This window comes from Gorilla gorilla, chromosome 8 (genome assembly GCF_029281585.2).
Source record: "Gorilla gorilla gorilla isolate KB3781 chromosome 8, NHGRI_mGorGor1-v2.1_pri, whole genome shotgun sequence".
NCBI lineage: Eukaryota > Metazoa > Chordata > Mammalia > Primates > Hominidae > Gorilla > Gorilla gorilla.
The window spans coordinates 36,016,045-36,033,363 of record NC_073232.2 but is presented as its reverse complement, the minus strand read 5'-3'; the positions used below and the strand labels follow the sequence as shown (position 1 = coordinate 36,033,363).

The 17,319-nt window shown below is 40.7% G+C and overlaps 1 protein-coding gene across 21 annotated transcripts in view; it reads left to right on the top strand.

Moving 5' to 3' along the window:
- ANKRD26 (ankyrin repeat domain containing 26) overlaps positions 1-17,319 on the top strand; it is a 124,664-nt gene that overhangs the window by 23,622 nt on the left and 83,723 nt on the right. For 17 of the 21 annotated variants that reach the window (XR_008669109.2, XR_008669110.2, XM_063709964.1 and 14 more), the window contains 6 exons: positions 9,623-9,752; positions 10,364-10,425; positions 12,833-12,926; positions 15,667-15,765; positions 16,369-16,397; positions 16,492-16,564. Coding sequence is in view for 19 of the 21 variants with exons in the window: in XM_063709964.1 (XP_063566034.1) it covers positions 9,623-9,752; positions 10,364-10,425; positions 12,833-12,926; positions 15,667-15,765; positions 16,369-16,397; positions 16,492-16,564 (487 nt within the window). In the remaining 2 variants the exon portion in view is untranslated. The remainder of the gene's footprint in view (positions 1-9,622; positions 9,753-10,363; positions 10,426-12,832; positions 12,927-15,666; positions 15,766-16,368; positions 16,398-16,491; positions 16,565-17,319) is intronic. The other 4 variants (XM_055353334.2, XM_055353345.2, XM_055353344.2 and 1 more) reach the window with 1 other exon arrangement.

Here is a 17,319-nt window from a genome sequence, read left to right as displayed (position 1 = left end):
ATTTAGCTGTGAATCCGTGTGGCCCTGGGTTTTTTTCTTGTTGGCAGTTTTAAAATTACTGATTCAGTCTCACTGCTTATTACTGGTCTGTTCAGGATTTCTATTTTTTCCTGATTCAAGCTAGAGGAGTTACGTGTTTCCCGGAATTTTTCAATTTCCTCTAGATTTTCTAGTTTGTGTGCATAGAGGTTTTTATAGTAGTCTTGAGCGATCTTTTGTATTTCGGTGGTATCAGTTATACTGTCTCCACATTCATTCCTACTTGAGCTTATTTGAATCTTCTCTCTTTTCTTAGTTAATGTAGCTAGTGGTCTATCAACTGTGTATCTTTAAAAAAAAGCTGCTGGGCACGGTGGCTCACACCTGTAATCCCAGCACTTTGGGAGGCCTAGACGGGCAGATCACCTGAGGTCAGGAGTTTGAGACCAGCCTGGCCAACATGGTGAAACTCCGTCTCTACTAAAAAATACAGAAAAATTAGCCAGGCATGGTGGTGGGTGCCTGTAATCCCAGCTACTTGGGAGGCTGAGGCAGGAGAATCACTTGAACCCAGGAGGTGGAGGTTGCAGTGAGCCAAGATCACGCCATTGCACTTCAGCCTGGGTGACAAGAGTGAAATTCCATCTAAAAAAAAAAAAAAACCAAACAAAAAACAAACTTTTTGTTTCATTGATCTTTTGTATTGTGTTTTTGGTTATAAATACATTTAGCTCTGCTCTGATCTTTGTTATTTCATTTCTTCTGCTAGCTTTGGGTTTGGTTTGTCCTTGTTTCTCTAATTTCCTGAGGTGTGATGTTAGTACTAATTTGCTGTAAGAGGTTTTGATAATTTGTAGCACTGTTATTTATTTCAAAACATTTTAAAATTTCCTTCTTGATTTTATTATTAACTCCGAAATCAGGAGCAGATCATTAAGTTAAATGGGAATTACCGTATGTTTGTATGATTTTGAGGTTTCCTTTTGGAATTGATTTCTATGTATTCTGCTGTGGTCTGAGAAGATACTTCATATGATTTCAGTTTTTTAAAATTTATTAAGACTTGTTTTGTGGCCTATCATATGGTCTGTCTTGGAGAATGTTCCATATGCTTATTAAAAGAATGTATATTCTGCAGTTCTCAGGTAGAATGTTTGGTAAATATCTGTTAGATTCATTTGTTCTTGAGTGCAGTTTAAGTCCAATGTTTCTTTGTTGGCTTTCTACCTTGATGACCTGTCTAGTGCTGTCAGTGGAGTGTTGAAGTCCTGTACTATTATTGTGTGGCTATCTCTTTTCTTAGGTTTTCTTAGGTCTAGTAGTAATTGTTTTATTAATCTGGGAGCTCTGAAGATAGGTGCATATATATTTAGGATTCTTAGATCTTCTTGTTGAATCGATCCTTTTATCGTTATATAGTGACCATTTTTATCTACTTTTACTGTCGTTGCTTTAAACTCTGTTTTATCTGATATAGGAATAGCTACTTCTGCTCACTTTTGGTTTCTCTTCGTGTGAAATATCTTTTTCCACCCCTTTATCTTGAGAGTATAGGAATCCTTACATGATAGGTGTGTCTCCTGAAAACAGCAGAGAGTTTGGTTTGTGATTTTTAAAAATCCATTCTGCCAACCTGCATCTTTTAAGTGGAGCATTTAGACCATTTACTTCAATGGTAATATTGAGATCTGAGGTGCTGTTCCAGTCATTGTGTTGATTGTTACCTAGTGACTTTGTTTCCTCCATTATGTTATTGTTTTATAAACTTTGTGAATTGTATGCTTTCAGAAGTTTCTGTTCTGTTATGTATCAACCTTTTATTTCAACATTGAGAACTTTTATAAATATTTCTTGTAGGGCTGGTCTAGTATTGACAGATTCCCTCAGCATTTGCTTGTTCAAGAAAGACTTTATTTTTCCTTCATTTATGAAACTTAGTTTTGCTTGATACAGAATTCTTGGCTGACGATTTTTTTCCTATTTAAGGAGACTATAGATAGGACTCCAATCCCTCCTGGCTTGTTAAGGTTTCTGCTGAGAAGTCTGCTGTTAGTCTGATAGGTTTTCCTTTACAGGTTATTTTTAAAAATTCTTTTTATTTAATCTTATTTATTTATTTTATTTTATTCTTTTTATTTTTGTCTGATTGGATTAATTTGAAAGCCTTGTCTTCAGACCCTAAAGTTCTTACTTCTATTTGGCATAGCCTACTGTTAAAACTTCCCACTACTTTTTTTCTTTTCCCCCCTCGAGACAGAGTCTCTCTCTGTCACCCAGGCTGGAGTAGTGTGATCTCAGCTCACTGCAACCTCCACCCCCTGGGTTCAAGCACTTCTCCTGCTTCAGCCTCCCTAGTAGCTAGGATTACAGGTATACGCTACCATGTCCAGCTAATTTTTGTATTTTTAGTAGAGACAGGGTTTCGCCATGTTGGCCAGGGTGGTCTCAAACTCCTGACCTCAAGCGATCCACCCACCTTGGCCTCCCAAAGTGCTGGGATTGCAGGCGTGAGCCACCATGCCCAGCCCCCCACTACATTTTGTAGTTCCCTAAATGTGTCTTTCGTTTCCAGAAGTTCTGATTGGTTTTTCTTTAAAATATCTTTCTCTTTAGAAAATTTTTCATTAAGATCCTGAATTGTTTTTAAAAATTTCTTTATGTTGGTTTTTACCTTGCCCTTGTATATTCTTGAGTAACTTAATAATCAACCTTTTGAATTCTTTATCTGGTATTTCAAAGATTTCATCTTGTTTTGTATCCATTGCTGGAGAGTTAGTGTGATCTTTTAGGGGGATTATAGAATGCTGTTTTTTCATATTACCAGAATTATTTTTCTGGTTCTTTCTAATTTGGGTGGACTATTTCTTGTAATTATTTTTGAATTTATTTTTGATTTGACTGGGTTTTTTTTTTATTTATTTTTCCCCCCTTGAGGATGTGACTTGAATGTCTATAGTTTATTGTCACCTAGCTTCAGCTCTGGGTGCCTTCAGTAGTGAAGACCTTGTAGTAGTGAGCTGCTTCGTTACAGAGAATTTTTGTGTGATGATTTTCTCAGATGTTGGTAGTAATAACGATGTACTGGGTCTGTGAGCAGGTTTACTGTTTCCTGTGGGACTGGAATGGCAGAAGTCTCACGAATCTTATCTCATTCTCCAGTGTTGTGCACTTAAAAATTCAGATGCCTACTCTGTTTCCTAAAACATTTTTTTCCCCAGTATTTTATTTACTGGATTGAACATTTCAGGCCTCAGGCTGAAGGCGCCCATGGGTAAAAACTGGTTGCAGCTAAAGCAGGTGGATAAATGCAGTACCCCAAGTTTGGCCTTGACAAATGTGGCAGGGGGAGCTCTCAGTCATATGCACTAAAGTGTTTTCAGGGGGAAGGGAGGGAGCCACAGGAAAGCAGTCTGCCTCCCAGTCACACTCCTGACCTGGTGTTCCAGCTAATCAGATCGGACAGGCACCTTTTTTAATCTTCAGGAATACTGATGTTCCATATAGAGAGGGATTGTGGTCCTCATGCAAGCCTGAACGTGGAGGGCAGTCCTGTGGGATGCAGTCACCCTGAAGTGCTTCAGGAAGGCTGTCTACAGAGGCACCCACATCATGCTGTCATGGGAAAAGCCCCAGCTGTGTCTGCAGTGGTGGGCAAGAGGGAGAAGTTCTCTTCTCCAAGACCCTTCACATGCCCCAGGGCTACCTGTTAAGGGAAAGCCCTAGATTTTCTCCACTGAGCCCAGCACTGCACCTGTCCCTCTGCTGAAGGAAACTTCCCACAAGCAGAAGACCTGCAGTCTGGTTTCTTTTTTTCCCATGGGGTGCCCTCTCAATGTGGTGCATTCCTTCCCCTGGGAGTAGCAGCCCCTGAGAACCTGGCTGCTGTGAATCCTGCTGCTCCTCCGGGTCTAGCCACCCAGTGGGCTGCCATACTCCAGGGTGGTGCTGGGGAATGTCTGCAAGGGATCCAGTGAGATGACCTGTCCTCGAGTCTCCCAGCAGCGGGTACCAGCACCTGCTCTGATAGGGTGGGAAGGGGAATGATGTAGACTCTGTGAGATTTCCTGCATTACAAATAGCCTTTGTGTGTTTTTTCAAATGCCAGCTGTAGTATTAATGTGCTGGGCACATAGACAGATGCAGGACCTCCTGGTTAGCCAGAAAGATGCAGGCAGTGGTGATTAACTGAAGATGCACAGAAGTTTCCTACTTCCTTGGTGCTGTGTCATCGTGCTTGCAGATGTTGTGATGGGCTGTGCTTGTTGAGTTTTAGCCAGGAGGTGGCGCTTGCAAAAGAGCGCCAGTTGCAGTGGTCGTGGTGGGATTTGTTTGCCTTAGGTTACCCAAGGGAAATACTCTGGAGTCTCAGACAATGGTTGGGGCCATGGATGTCCCAAAAGTCCCTGTCCATTGTGTTATGCTACCATGGCAGGTGGAGGGCAAAGCCGGGTGGGGGCTGGGTGAGGCCAGTCCACACTCTGGCTCCCCACATGTGGGTGCAAGCAGCGGAGCGGCCCCGTTGGGGATCAGAGGGCAGATCCCTGGCTGCTAGAGTAATGTTCCAGGGAGAAGCTCAGCTGCTTCTGCTGCACAAAAGAATCCACAGAAGGAGCTGGGGATATCAGGCGACAGTATGTCTCACGCAGCACGGGCTTGGCAAGGCAGGTCTCACGCTTATAGGGTTCTGCTGGCAGCAGCTAGCTGGGTTCCAGTCAGCTTGTGCTTGGAACTCAAAATTGTCCCAGGCCATAAGCCTTCCTGAGGGACAGAAACCGCACTTTCAAGCCATGCCCCTCCTGATCCGCCTGTGGAACAAGGGGCATCCAGCTCCTGCAGCCTGGGCACACTTCTTGTTCACCCTGTGGTTCTGGCCGACGGGGTTATCCCCACTCAAGATGATATGGCAGCTCTCATTTGGGAGCTTCTCTCCACCTGTGACGGCAGCCTGGGTCAGCTGGCTGACTTCCAGGAGAACGCCTGTGAGGTAGGATCAGGAATGGCTTCCCTCTGTCCCTCCTGGAGTCAGGGAATGCATGCAATGTATATGGGGATGCCGCTTCTTCTTGTGTGCTCCGCACTGCTCACTCAGTCAGCTCCAGCGCGGGGGCAGTTAGGGCTTCCCCGTGGCCTGGATTGCCGGGCTTCCCAGTGGAAGTGTGTTCCAGGGACCGTCTCTCCCGTTCACACTCTAGAGGCTCACAATTTTCTACCTGGTTCATCGTGTACACTGCTGCCCGCCTGTTCTTTCACAGGGTCTCTGGTTTCTTTAAGTTTTTCTGTTAAGGTCCTGTGTTGCTTCTTGGAAAAAAGTTTGCAGCGCAGATCCCTACACACTATTTTGCCTTTCCAAGAGGGAGAGTATTGGTCGCAGTGCCTCCCATCTGTCATCTTGGGAAAAAAATTAGGGAAAATTAATTTTAGTATAAGCATTGTTAGAGAAATGAATGTAGTCCCGGCCAGGTGCGGTGGCTCACGCCTGTAATCCCAGTACTTTGGCAGGCCGAGGCGGGCGGATCACGAGGTCAGGAGATCGAGACCATCCTGGCCAACACGGTGAAACCCCATACCTACTAAAAAAAAAAAAAAAAATACAAAAAATTAGCCGGGCTTGGTGGCGGGCACCTGTAGTCCCAGCTCCTCGGGAGGCTGAGGCAGGAGAATGGCGTGAACCTGGGAGGCAGAGCTTGCAGTGAGCCGAGATCGCGCCACTGCACTCTAGCCTGGGCGACAAAGCGAGACTCTGTCTCAAAAAAAAAAAAAAAAAAAAAGAAATGAATGTAGCAATTGTTTATTTCTGCAGATATTCTGATTTATCTTGTGCTAGTAATTAATATCTGTGTGTAATGGACATATGCATACACCAAATGAAAGTGGTCAAAATTTATTATTGTTTTCTAAAATAAACTACCTATTATAGAATCATAAGGAAGGAAAGATTGCCAAGGGAGTTTACAAAATTATCTCTAGGCTGGACGTGGTGGTTCACACCTGCAATCCCAGCACTTTGGGAGGCCAAGGTGGGCAGATTATGAGGTCAGGGGTTCGAGACCAGCCTGGCCAATATGGTGAAACCCTGTCTCTACTAAAGATATAAAAAATTAGCCGGGCGTGGTGGCGCGTGCCTATAATCCCAGCTACTCAGGGGGCTGAGTCAAGAGAATTGCTTGAACCCAGGAGGTGGAGGTTGCAGTGAGCCAAGATCACGCCATTGCACTCCATTCTGGGCGACAGGGCGAGACTCCATCTCAAAAAAAAAAAAAATCTCTAGAAGATGATTTTTTACTTTTAAAAGTACCTCCAGCAATGAGGACATTTTATATTCTCGTCAGGAAGCTTTGTTAACTTTAGTATTCATAGTTGTTAAACCTTGCTCATAAATTCATTCATCTCTAAAACTCAGAATCCTGTTGACTTGATTTTTTAGTCCTTTTCTCTATGTGAATACTGGTCTTGCTTGATAATCATAGATATATTTGAAGACTTTTGAATCTTCAACTTGGATAATCATAGCTTTCTTTTCTTTTGTTTTTTGAGACGGAGTCTTGCTCTGTTGCCTAGGCTGGAGTGCAGTGGCGGGATCTCAGCTCGTTGCAACCTCTGCTTCCTGGGTTCAAGCAGTTCTTGTGCCTCTGCATTCTGAGTAGCTGGGACTACAAGTGTGTACCACCAAACATGGCTAATTTTTATATTTTTAGTAGAGATGGGGTTTTGCTATGTTGGCTGGTCTTGAACACCTGGCCTCAAGTGATCCGCCCACCTCAGCCTCCCAAAGTGCTGGGATTACAGGCATGAGCCACCACGCCTGGCCTTTTTTTTTTTTTTTTTAAATGCAGAGTCTCTGTTACCCAGGCTGGAGTGCAGTGGCATGATCAAGGCTCACTGAAGCTTAAATCTTCTGGGTCTGGCTTCAGCTTCCCAAGTAGCTGGGACCATGGGCATGCACCACCATGCCTAGCTATTTATTTATTTTTTGTAGAGATGGGGTCTCGCTATATTATCCAGGCTGGTTTTGAACCACTGGGCTTAAGTGATCCTCCAACCTTGACCTCCCAAAGTGCTAAGATTGCAGGTGGGGCCCACTGCACCCATCCTCAAATGTTGAAATATGTAATTGAAACCTTAAATCCCATGTTTTTTTCCCTGTTTGTCTTTTCATTTTCAAAATTTCAGAGTTCTGTGTAGGTTCATATTATTTAATTCTACCAGTTTAGTGTGTTTTACAAATATTTATCTACTTAAGACCATATGCTTTTCCTGAGGTCATCTACTTCTACTCTAAACGTATTTATCCAAATCTGTCTTCTAAATCCCCTGGGTAGGCGGGGTCCAGTGGCTCACACCTGTAATTCCAGCACTTGGGAAGGCGAAGGCTGGTGGATCACTTGAGCTCAGGGGTTGGTGACCAGCCTGGGCAACACAGTGAAACCTTGTCTCTGAAAAAAAAAAACCACCAAAAACCTAAGTTCCCTGGGTGCCTCAAATTTTATATTAATATGTCCCAAACTGTGGACATTGTTCCTGACCCTTTCCTGATTCTTTGTAATTTACTCTGTCCTCTGGTTTCCCCATCCTAGTAAATAACACCTAGGAAGTAGCACTGAAACATTGAAGCAGGAGAAATCTTGCACTCCAGTTTTCCCTCAAATTACGAATCCAGTCAGTCACCAAGTTCTTTATTTTCTACCTGCTTATCATTTCTCATATCTTTTTTTTTTTTTTTTTTTTTTTGAGACGACGTCTCACTCTGTTGCCCAGGTCAGAGCGCAATGGCGTCACCTCTGCTCACCGCAAGCTCTCCCTCCTGGGTTTAAGCAATTCTCCTGCATCAGCCTCCCGAGTAGCCAGGATTACAGGGCATGTGCCACCACACCCAGCTAATTTTTGTGTTTTTAGTAGAGACAGGGTTCCATCATATTGGCCAAGCTGGTCTTGAACTCCTGACATCATGATCCGCCTACTTCTTGGCCTCCCAAAGTGCTGGGATTACAGGTGTGAGCCACCGCGCTGCGCCCGACCTCGTTTCTCATATCTTATTATTGCAATTCACTTTTTTTTTTTTTTTAGGATGCCCAAAGAAAATGTGACAGTTCACTTTCTGACCTGTAATGTTGGAATAATCTTTTCTATTTTTGTCCTGACCACTCCCCCAACCCCCATGTTTATCTATGTTTACATTGCTGCCAGGGTGACCTTTCTGAAATGTATTTGTGATGCTCTAACTCACCTGCTTACTGACTGGATCCCCAGTACATGAAAGGGAAAGTTCACATTCTAGCATAACACAGGTCCTTGGTGGTTTGGCCTGATTTTTCTGTTTTTTCTCCTCATCCTGTTCCCTCTGACTGTGTTCCAGTTTTACCACATTACTTTGGTACCCTCATTTGTTGTGTTGTTTCATGCCTCATCCTTTTGTTTATGGTGCCCTGTCTAGAAACCTTTTACATTCCCACTCTGCATGTATTACTCTGTTGTCACATTGCTAAAAAGAAATACCCCAGACTGGGTAATGTATAACAGAAAGAGGTTTAATTGACTCTCAGTTCCTCATGGCTGGGGAGGCCTCAGGAAACTTACAATCATGGTGGAAGGCAAAAGGGAAGCAGGTACCTTCTTCACAAGGCCGTAGGAGAGTGAATTAATGCAGGAGGAACTACCAAACACTTGTAAAACCATCAGATCTCATGAGAACTCACTCACTATCATGAGAACAGCATGGGGGAAACCACCCCATGATCCAGTTATCTCCTCTGGTCTCTCCCTTGACACATGAGGATTACAATTCAAGATGAGATTTGGGTGGGGACACAGAGCCAAACCATATCACTGCACTGGGTCTACCTCATAGTATGGCCCTATCTTTGCATCATTTCCTGAGCTTCCCAGGTGGAACTGACTGTTCTCTTTTGTGCCCTTACTATCCTTTATTCACTTCGGTTGTAGAACTAGTGAATTATACTTTTCTGTTCTTACTTGTTTTTATTTATCTCTACCTGCACTTGATGAATATAGGACAGAATCTGTCTTCTGTTTATATTTTTAGTTTTTCCCAGGATAGTGCCTATGATGTGATAGACACATAAGTGCTTATTGTCTTACTGACTGGTATAGTTTGGATGTGTGTCCTGCCCCAAATCTCATATTGAAATGTAATCCCCAGTGTTGGAGGTGGGACCTGGTGGGAGTTGATTGGATCACAGGGGCAGATTTCTAGTAAATGGTTTAGCACCATCCCCATTGGTCCTGTCCTTGAGATAGCAAGTGAGTTCTCATGGGATCTGCTTCTTTAAAAGTGTGCAGCACCTCCCCACCTTGCTCTCTTGCCCTGGCTCTGCCATGTGAGACACCTGCCCCCTCTTTGCCTTCTGCTGTGATTATAAGCTTCCCGAGGCCTCCCCAGAAGCAGAAGCTGCTATGCCTCCTATACAGCCTGCAGAACCATGAGCCAGTGAAACCTCTTTTCTTCATAAATTACCCAGTCAGGTGTCTCTTTAAAAAAAAAAAACTATGCCCCCATCTTGGATGACCAGGTGTTTCTTTATGGTAGTGCAAGTACGGACTAATACAGTGATTGAATGGGTAAGTGAATAAATACAGTGTTTTCTGAAGTTTTTTTTTTGTTTTGTTTTGTTTTGTTTTTTAATAGGAAGAACCAACAAAGCCAGGCATTGGAAAAAAAGAAAATGATATTGATATTATTGAAAGTGCTCCACTAGAGCAAACAAATAATGACAATTTGACTTATGTTGATGAAGTGCACAAAAATAATAGAAGTGGTAAGTTAGTGGATATCTCTGAATATTTTTCTATTCTTAAGTTCTATTCTGGGGTCCAGATGTGGCTCACACCTGTGATCCCAGCACTTTGGGAGGCTGAGGCGGGTGGATCACCTGAGGTCAGGAGTTCGAGACCAGCCTAGCCAACATGATGAAACCCCATCTCTACTAAAAATACAAACATTAGCTGGGTGTGGTGGTGCGTGCCTATAATCCCAGGTATTCGGGAGGCTGAGGCAGAGAATTGCTTGAACCTGGGAGACAGAAGTTGCAGTGGGCTGAGATTGCGCCACTGCACTCCAGCCTGGGCGTCAGAGCGAGACTCTGTCTCAAAAAAAAAAAAAAAAATTCTATTCTAAGACAACCAATTAATATATGCAGACCCAAATATTATATTCATTTTAAAAATATTTTTCTTTTGCTGTCTTTCTTCATATTACCAATTTTTTCCTGAGACTGCATCAACCTTGTGAAATTCTTTTTTTGCTATTATTTTTATTTTATTGAAATATTCATGAATGGAGATAGACTTGTATATGTATTTAATTATGTATTTAAAATTTACAATAGTAAATGTTCTCATGAATATATCTGTGTATCACATTTGATAGATATGATGTCCGCATTAGGATTAGGACAAGAGGAAGATATAGAATCACCTTGGGATTCTGAGGTACTTTCTATGGTTGTTACTATTATTTTAAAATATAAGCATTGAGTGATGTTAAAACGTAAAGAGATGCTTTGACTTGACTTTTTTACCTCTGCATACATCCATAAGGAACTACTTTCTTATATTTTTCAGTTCATAATTAATAAAGTATGTGCTAAGTATATTACTGCTGCATAGTATAATTCTGCTAATTTGCAAGATTCATTTAAGAATCCAGTGAAGGATAGTGCAAAAAAAAAAAAAAAAGAAAAAGAAAAGGCTTAGAAGTCACATGGAATCGGTATGGGTTCTGAAGTTAAGTTTATCTAAAAACTAAAGAATTATTTCAGGTCGGCCAGGCAAGGTGGCTCATGCCTGTAATCCCAGCACTTTGGGAGGCCGAGGCTGGCGGATCATGAGGTCAGGATATGGAGACCATCCTGGCCAACATGGTGAAATCCCATCTCTACAAAAATACAAAAAATTAGTTGGGTGTGGTGGCGTGTGCCTGTAGTCACTACTCGGGAGGCTGAGGCAGGGGAATCGCTTGAACCTGGGAGGCAGAGGTTGTAGTGAGCTGAGATCGTGCTGCTGCACTCCATCCTGGCAACAGAGCAAGACTGCATCTCAAAAAAAAAAAAAAAAAAAATGAAAGAATTATTTCAGGTTAGCCTATGGCCAAGTGTATGATTCTGTGTTATGTATGGATGAGTAAAAGTCCTAATGAGATTCAGAGAGAAACAGTTTGGAATGTAGTTTTTGTTTGTTTGTTTGTTTTGTTTTTTGACAACTTAGAACTTGAAAAGATAATGCCTGGTACTTTAAAGTATTAATATATATTTGTATAGATCTGCAGGGAACATTTCAGGAGAAAGAAGAATATGGAAAATAATAACAATTTGGTTGAGTGGTAGTGTAATAAGTAGAAATGATTTTCAAAATCATTTCCAGCGACAATAAATATTCAGGGTACTTTTTGTAAACGTGAAGGCAGTAGTGTCAAGAAAAGAAAGGGAAAGTTGGAACAGGAATGTGGATTTCTAATTTGGGGTATAAGTTTCAGTAGACAGTTACTGGAGATATCCTATAGGAATATAGTGAGTTGACACTTGAGACCTTCCCAATGAGATTTTAAATGTTTGAGCTTGAATAAATTTCTGTTTATTGAGTACCAACCATGTGCTAGGCTGTTAGACACTGCATATACAAGGTGGGGGCTTATGCTCTAGTAGTAGGAACTGAAAAACAAGTAAACCACAAACACTTATAAGTCACTATAAGTGCTTCATATGAAGAAAACAAAGTATTAGGTTAGAGAAAATTGAGGGAGTTTGTAGTTAGGATGGGGATCAGAATGGGAGTGAAATTCTGTAGTCAGAGAAGATCTTTCTGAGTGTGACCTTAGATTGCCAACTAAAGGAAGAGAAGGAGCAGCTATCTGAAAGGCTAGAAGGAGGGCATTCTGGGCAGAGGGCACAATCTTCAAATCTGTTCATCATTTTGCTCTTAACATCTTAGAATGACCAAGAAGCAGGAAGCGGGGTAACCATCATCACCATCATTTTTATTATTATAGTGCATAGAAAAGAAAATGTGCAAATAAGTGCCTGGCACATTTCACATGCTTAATATATAAATGTTCTTATTCTTCTATTTTTGTGAAGGCTTGCTATACTTCTTTGAAATTATTTCTTAATTGGGAGAGTTTGTATTCTGTATCTTGTATGTCCTTGCTTTTCTTTAGACATAACATAAAGCAAAATTTTTCTTACTGCTTTCTCATTTTAGTCAACCATTTTCCTATCAGTAAAAGTTGTATCAAAAAGTATTTAGATTTTTCTAAGCCATTGTTTACTTAAATGAAGCAGCTTCTTCAGTGTTCTATTTATACTTAACAGGGCATACTCCAGAGTTTCTTATCATGCCACATATCTTAACACTAAATATTTCTATAATTAGAAATATTTTAAATGTTTAATGCTGTACTGTAGCAAGTGTATTCTGTTTTTGAAAATACACTTTTTTCCCCTCTTAATCAGGCAGCCCCCAAACTGGAATAGGTTCAGAGAAGCTCCCCTCTTATTTTTGGTGGGGAATACAAAGTAGAGTTAGGTCTTTTGATATTAGTTCCTTGTTGAACTGTGCACGTAAGTTAATATTTTGTCTGTTAATATGTGTCCTTGGGACTTCCATGTTTGGTTTGCAGAGTCAATAGCCATCTGAAGGTGAAAAGATAAGCTTAATCTAGTGAGCATATATGAGGTTCTTTATTGAAATGTTTTGGTTTTCAATACATGCTTATCTTATTTTTAAGCCTAATTGCTTTTAAAATAGGAAATTCATATTATATTTGAAAGTGATTAGAAAATCTTTAGCAATTCATTCTTTTTGTAAAATTGAAACTCATTATTGATATTAATTTTAACAGAGTATCTCTGAGAATTTTCCACAGAAGTATGTTGATCCTTTAGCTGGGGCTGCAGATGGAAAAGAAAAAAATATAGGAAATGAACAAGCTGAAGGTAAGAGCTGTATTTTATTTTAAAAAAGCCATTGGACAGAGTGTTTATTTAAAAACATGACTGTTGATATATTCTAATAGCCGAAGAAAATCACCTATTAAATGCATAGTAAGAATAAAGAGAGGTAAAATTGTGATAAGTTGTATATCTTAGGTGTCAGCAACAGATTAAATTGCTAGTGCCACTAAGGGAACTGAATTATTAGATCCATTTCAAAATACATTAAGATCTGAGGGAGCCAGGAAATAAGGAAGAGGAGAGGAGTAAAAGAGGACATGAGAATGAGGAAGGTAGAGAGTACAGGGAGTGAATGAAGGACAAAGAAGCAAGTGTATGTAATGGAGAGTGGTAAAATAAAATAATTCTAGGGCCAGGCGCGTGGCTCACACCTGTAATCCCAGCACTTTGGGAGGCCGAGGCGTGCAGATCACTTGAGGTCAGGAGTTCGAGACCAGCCTGGCCAACATGGTGAAACCCTGTCTCTACTAAAAATACAAAACTTAGCTGGGTATGGTGACACGCACCTGTAATTCCAGCTACTTGGGAGGCTGAGGCAAGAGATTTGTTTGAACCTGGGAGGTGGAGGTGGCAGTGAGCTGAGATCACGTCACTGCACTCCATCCTGGGCAACAGAGCAAGACTTCATTTCAAAAAAATAAAAATTAAAAAATAAAATAAAATAATTCTTTAGAAAATGGAAAAGCAGGGTATTAGAAAGGTAGGAAGAGTTTAAAATGTGCTTCCAGTACCAAAACTTGTCAGAGAAATAGAGCAAAATTTACCCACTCTTCCCATCCACCTCACTGTTGGGAAGGCAAGGATGGAGGTACTGGACCATCTATGGCACATTTCATCTGCTGTAGATGAATACAGGCATATGTGGTCAGCCATACATATCTATAATTTAATGTCATAGAAAATGTTACATCAGGCTGGGCACGGTGGCTCATGCCTGTAATCCCAGCACTTTGGAAGGTAGATCACTTGAGGTCAGGAGTTCGAGATCAGCCTGGCCAACATGGTGAAACCCCGTCTCTACTAAAAATACAAACATTAGCCAGGCACGGTGGCATATGCCTGTAATCCTAGCTACTTGGGAGGCTCAGGTATGAGAATCACTTGAACCCAGGAGACGGAAGTTGCAGTGAGCCGAGATTGTGCCACTGCACTCCAGCCTGGGCAACAGAGCAAGATTCTGTCTCAAAAAAAAAAAAAAGAAAGAAAGAAAATGTTACTTCATAGGATAGTATCTCAAAGGCCAAAAGAAAAGAATTGGAAAGAAGAGAGTAAGGTTGGTTATGGAGAGATCAAGGAAGCCATACTAAGATAAAAAGCCCACTAGCAACTTTATGACTTGCAATACAATTTCAGTTTGGGGGACATAGCAGGAAGGAACTTGACACCAGATTCCAAGAGGATAATCTAACATAAAAGAATGTGGAAGCAAACTAAGTATGGACCAGAGCTTCTTAAAATTTAATAAATCAGCTGGGGATCTTGTTTAAAATGTACATTTTGATTGAGCAGGCCTGGGGTTCTGCATTTCTAGTAAGTTCCCACATAATGCTCATGCTTCTGGTCCTTGGACCACACTCTGAGTAACAAGGGTATAGACTTCCTTTTTGAGAAATCTGAAAGAAGAGTCTTCGGACAATAATTCAAGGCATAACAGGATCAGAATAAAACATTATTTTTCTTTTATTTCTGAGCATGTTTCTCCCAGAGGAGAAGAAACAAAGAGATGGAGAAATAGAAATTGTAGATATAAGATAACTATTGTTAAATGAAGAGGAAAGAAGTGCTGAGAATGTTCCATAAAAAGAATATAGAATGAGAAGAATCAAGACCACAGATCTGGAGATTACTTTTGCAAAAGAAGAGAGATCGTGTGTGGGGAAAGAGAGGAAAGAAAGAAGTTAGCTAAGTCATCTTGGAGTTAACAATGAGGAAACTTGAGAGAACTCATTTCAGATGGATTCATTGCATTTACACTCAAACAGACGATTAGATCATTTCTGCTCTAGAGATTATTGCAAGCAGGAGGGCATGCTAGAATTGGGGTAAACTACAGTGATTCATATCTCCTTTCTATAACTATCAGACATCAAAGATGTATGTTGCTTTGGACTGATCTTGGTGGTTCGCCTGTCACTCAGCACTTTGGGAGGCCAAGGTGGGTGGGTTGCTGGAGCCCAGGAGTTTGAGACCAGCCTGGGCAACATGGCAAGACTGCATCTCTACAAAAACATACAAAAATTAGGCATGGTGGTGCATGGGCCTGTAGTTCGGCTATTCAGGAGGCTAAGGCAGGAGGATTGCTTGAGCCTGGGAGGTTGAGGCTGCAGGGAGCAATGAGCCGTGATTTTGCCACTGCACTACAGTCCGGGTGACAGAGTGAGACTCTGTATCAAAAAAAAAAAAAATACATGTTGCACTGATATTAATCAAATGAGTTTAATTTGAATATAGAAGCATTGGCTTTTTTCTTAAAGTTGCTTTTTGATAACGATAGCTGTTTCATAAAATCCTTTAGAGGCTAACATTTTAGAAATGAAAAAATTACAGTTAATAATTCCTTGAATACTAAAATTGTTATTTTAAATAAACACTGCATTGATTTTAAAAAACTGCACTAATTTTGAAATATAAAATGTTATTAATATCTAATTCTGTGGCAATTAAATTTTTTCCTTTTGATAAATATTTCAATATTGAAAGCTTATTATGTATTATTTCTTAGATGTGTTTTATATACCTTCTTGCATGAGTGGATCAAGAAACTTTAAGATGGCTAAACTAGAGGATACAAGAAATGTAGGCATGCCAGTAGCCCACATGGGTATGGAAAAAAAATGAGTATTTTTGTTAACTGTTATTCTACAAGTGTATATCCAAGCTGATCAATTCAGAACACTTTCTCTGATGAGAAATAAGTTATATATCCAAGTAAAGTGGCATCATAACTGTGTGCTTCCTAAATTATAGGACAAGTTGAAGTACATGATAAATACTTGTAGTATAATGGTATAAATGATTCTGATGTGTTGCATTAAAGATATGCTGTCGCATTTTACCATCAGCCTTGACATTTCTCCTCTCAGGGTCATGATTTGCTCCTCTAATTAAAGATTACTTTTCTCCACATCGACCAGCATGCTCACATTGGTATATGTGCACTTTTCTATTTTACTTATAGTCACTTGGAACATAATCTTACATTCAAATCATAACTGTATGTTTTATTAAACCTATATTCCTGTTTTTTCCTCCAGTATACTTCTGTCATGTTGCTGTCCTAACCAAAATAAAAAACATCCCAACAATTAACATAATCATTTTCAAACCAAGCATGATGATTCAGGTCGTACTAACACTGCATGAATTTATGATTGACTTTGTCATATTTATGTATAATTGATTATATGTCCCTTTTGGTTTTTAGAGTCTTCTGAGAGATATCTTCACTTGAAGGTAATAAGTTTTATATTTTTATCTTGAATTATTAAGTGCATATTGTATAAAGTATACATTATTTATTAATCATTTTGTTTCAAAACCCATTCAGCCTACCATTGAAATGAAAGATTCTGTTCCAAATAAAGCAGGAGGAATGAAGGATGTACAAACATCCAAAGCAGGTAAATGTTGCAATATATATTTAACTTGGAAGGAAGTATGTAAAAAATTTTTGAAATATTTGAAATGCTCACAGTTTTCTTATTCCTAATTCTTTTTTTCCCCAAATTTGATGGAAGGATTTAAAAAAAATTTTTTTTAATTGAGACCAAGTCTTTCTCTGTCACCCAGACTAGAATGCAGTGGCGTGATCTCGGCTCACTGCAACCTCCGCCTGCCAGGTTCAAGTGATTCTCTTGCCTCAGCCTCCTGAAAAATAGCTGGGATTACAGGTGTGCATCACCATGCCTGGCAAATTTTTGTATTTTTAGTAGAGGTGGGGTTTCACCATGTTGGCCAGACTGGTCTCAAACTCCTGACCTCGGGTGATCCACCCGCCTTGGCCTCCCAAAGTTCTGGGATTAGAGGCATGAGCCACCATGCCCGGCTTTTTGTTTTTTGGTTTTTTTTTTTTGATTCAGAGTCTCACTGTGTCGCCCAGGCTAGAGTGCAGTGGCATGATCTCGGCTCACTGCAGCCTCCGCCTCCTGGGTTCCGGCAATTCTCCTGCCTCAAGCTCCCCGGGCACACACCACCATGCCCGGCTAATTTTTGTATTTTTTTAGAGACGGGGTTTCACCATGTTGGCCAGGATGGTCTCGAACTCCTGATCTCAGGTGATCCGCCCACCTTAGCCTCCCAAAGTGCTAGAATTACAGGCATGAGCCACCATGCCCAGACAGTAATTATTTTTAATTACTATTTGGTAGACATAGTC